The following is a 3,129-nucleotide window of genomic DNA, read 5'->3' as shown; positions in this document are numbered from 1 at the left end:
TCACGCTGGGTGTCAAAAAGGGACCCATGACGTCTGCGGACCATAACTGGCCGATTTCTGAGACGGGAATGCATTTCAAAGATTGGCTTGCTCATGCTGCTTCCCCTTGTATCAGCTGGTCGCGATTGCAGGACACCAAATAATCCATCACCTCACTTCTCATCCCGGGCCAGTAGGCACTCTCCCAAAGTAAGTCTTACGCCTTTGTGCACCATGTGTGTGCCATCTCATAGCATGATCAGTTTTGACATGAAATCTTTGTTCAATCAGACATGGCCTAGAAGTATCCAGACGTTCGCCAAACATTCTTACTCATTGGTGAAGTACTTCTGTTCGGCGTCAATAAAAACCGTCAGGAGCCGACTGGCATATTCAATTAACATCTCTCTGGTGTATGACTGCGCAAATACCCCATTCACCAGCGTCCGCTGTAACAGTAAGTGTCTTCCTCATCCTGGGCAGTTTGAGGGTCAGTTGCGGACCCAGCATCCGGGATTTCACATGATCGAAAGCCTCATCCGCCTTTCTTGTTTATTTCAGCTTTAGATTTCGAAGCAACTGGCGGTATAGTGAAGCAGCAATTGTGTTAAAATCCTTGACAAACCGGCGGTAGTGTGCTGCTCGTCCACGAGACTGTCGAAGAAACCGCTGTGAAATATGAACAGCAAAATCCTCGATCTTTCCAATTTTTCTGGGTTAACTTCTCCGTGACCCATTTTATTCCCCAGCAGTGTCACCGAACTCTGAGCCAGTTGTGTCTTGGCTTAACTTATCAGCAGTCCAGGCTTACAGATACGGTTTAATACGGCCTCCGAGTGACTACGTGATCTGGTTCCTTGTTGCTGTACAATGTCGTCTCCATACGCGTCAACATTTTGATGTCTATTCGTTAAACTAAGCGTCAAGCGCAGGAATGTAAATGCCGCCCTAGACAAACCAAGCGGCATCCGTCTGATTTGATATTGGGTGTCCCCAAAAGATAACGTCGTTTTCATCCGGACCCCGCTTAGATGGATAGTTGCCCGTATCCGGAACACAGGCCGAGCACCTTGGTTCACCAGGAATGCTGGGGAGAATTGAAAATCTCTGCAACCGAAGGCACAGGTAAAACCCGATATACAATACGTTCATTCAGGTGCCGGAAATTAACTCAAAAGCTGTATATTCCTTTCGCCTTTTTTCCAAGCACAACTGGGGAGTCGCACGCACTACTAGCTTCTTCGATCATGTTATTTTTCACAATCTTTTGAATTCGTTTATGAACCTCCTCCCGTGTGCAGTAGTGGACGGCTGACGAACGAGAGAGAAATTTTGCGTTAAATCCACGAACAGAACCCAAACGGATCTTCATCGCCTGTGACTAGTTCGGGGTTTTTCTTGACAATAAACTTTACTGAGTGCACATTACAAGACCGGGGCTTTCTGACATGCAGCTTGGATAACCCTTAAGCTTGACTGCGCGCTACCTTGTCACCCGTTTTGCTTGCTCTATGTCAACCACGGAATCTGTCCTCAAGAAAAAATGGCCCCAATATTCGCTATTCAATGTCTGAGCTGATCAATAACGCATGCTGCACATACTTGTCACCTATGTGCATTGAGTGCTTTGACAATCCGTCAACCTACAGTCGATACTCACCCGCTGCTCTCACGGCTAGTGCTCACGGTCTGAATTCAGCATGGTTCTCTCTCCGCGATACTCCTGCTCCCGTCTCAATCGGGTATTACTCCCTCTCGCTGTCTGTCTCCGTGACAGCTTGTATGGTAGCCTGTTTCACTGTACTAATGGCAACCCAACCGGGAAACGAGGACTACCGGTTACGAGAGGCATTGATTCTTACAGTGGTCAGGCCTGCCACACTTGGAGCACCTCCGCGATTCCATCGTTATGGCTGAAAGCTGTTCCACAGATCGATTCACTCTGGTGTGAAGTTCGTCCACTGCTGAACAATTCTGGTTCCCCTGCGGCTTCAACATGGCCATTGGTGCCGGTGTCAGATGCACCACCTCCTCCACACGCAAATGGCCAGTCGCTCTCACCAACAGTTTTTGAGCACCAGGTACGGACTACATTTGTCCCATGAAGTTTTCGGACAGCACCTGGTGGCGCGACACCCCGTCCAGTCCCGGCAAGCGTGATCCAACGTACTTCGATGCAAGGACTTCTTTCGCGACGGTCCAGTCCATCTTCCAAGGGCCACATTCTGGCCGCATCCAGGGCCGCTTCCCCGGTCCCTCGGGAGAGTCTTCAGCGCCGAAAATTTGCTCAGGTTGGTATCCAGTTCAGCAGCCTCCGCTAACTCCACAAGGACCTCCAGGAAGTTTCGAACATCATCATCTTCAAAGGGTTGTGGCCACGAGGTCTTCATCCTTATTCTGGTCATTGCACCAAATGAATGGAAGAAGACCTTCGGTGCTGAGCTGTTTATTTGAAAACGACAAGTGAACAGTCACAGACTATTGGGCAGGGAAGCGAAACTCTCATGCGCATTTTGTTTACAAAAAATTAAATACCGATCTTTTCCTTGAACGCATCCTCTTGAACATTCCTGGATATTCACTGGATGTTGCTCAAGTGCATGCAAGCCCGACTTCCCAACTTCCGTAATATCTCTTACTTTTCAGGGCACGCAAAATTATTTACGAGGAAACATTCTGCTCGCATTCTGCCATCAGTAGTGTGCAACGTAATGCAGGCGGCACACCACTTCTACGACTAACATCAATGTCGTATAAGTGGGGAATTCAAATCACACACCTGTCCACAGGTATACCTGAATATCGCGTTACATTTATTGGTCTCGCATGCCGATCTGGTTGGTAGCAGTTGTCCAGATTATTGTAAATTTTTTTTTCAATCCAAAACAACAATGTTTGCACCCCGGAATTCCAGGGTAACCGGCCATAAAAACGCCGAAAAAATTGCTTAAGAATCCAAGCACGTTCTTTTGTTCTATTCAGTCATTTCTATAACCTGTTTTGAAGTGCTAAGTAACCATTTTGGCAGACCCAATGACATGTTGTTTGTGTTTTCTTCACTGGTTTTCCAAATATTTCTAAATATTTCTCGCGATTATTTTCCAAATTTAGAAAAAGTTGCTTGATCGAGTAGAGGCTGGCTTAATCAGT

At 47.1% G+C, this 3,129-nt stretch overlaps 1 protein-coding gene across 1 annotated transcript in view; it reads left to right on the top strand.

Moving 5' to 3' along the window:
* Nucleotides 1-590, top strand: part of T265_03275 (hypothetical protein) — a gene marked incomplete at both ends in the record, with an annotated part of 49,794 nt that extends 49,204 nt beyond the window's left edge. Inside the window, one exon of the mRNA XM_009167708.1 lies at nucleotides 541-590. Coding sequence (XP_009165972.1) covers nucleotides 541-590 — 50 coding nt within the window. The remainder of the gene's footprint in view (nucleotides 1-540) is intronic.
* Nucleotides 591-3,129: the final 2,539 nt, after the last annotated feature.

This window comes from Opisthorchis viverrini, assembly GCF_000715545.1.
Source record: "Opisthorchis viverrini unplaced genomic scaffold opera_v5_45, whole genome shotgun sequence".
Taxonomy (NCBI): domain Eukaryota; kingdom Metazoa; phylum Platyhelminthes; class Trematoda; order Opisthorchiida; family Opisthorchiidae; genus Opisthorchis; species Opisthorchis viverrini.
This window is presented reverse-complemented; position numbering and strand designations above follow the sequence as displayed.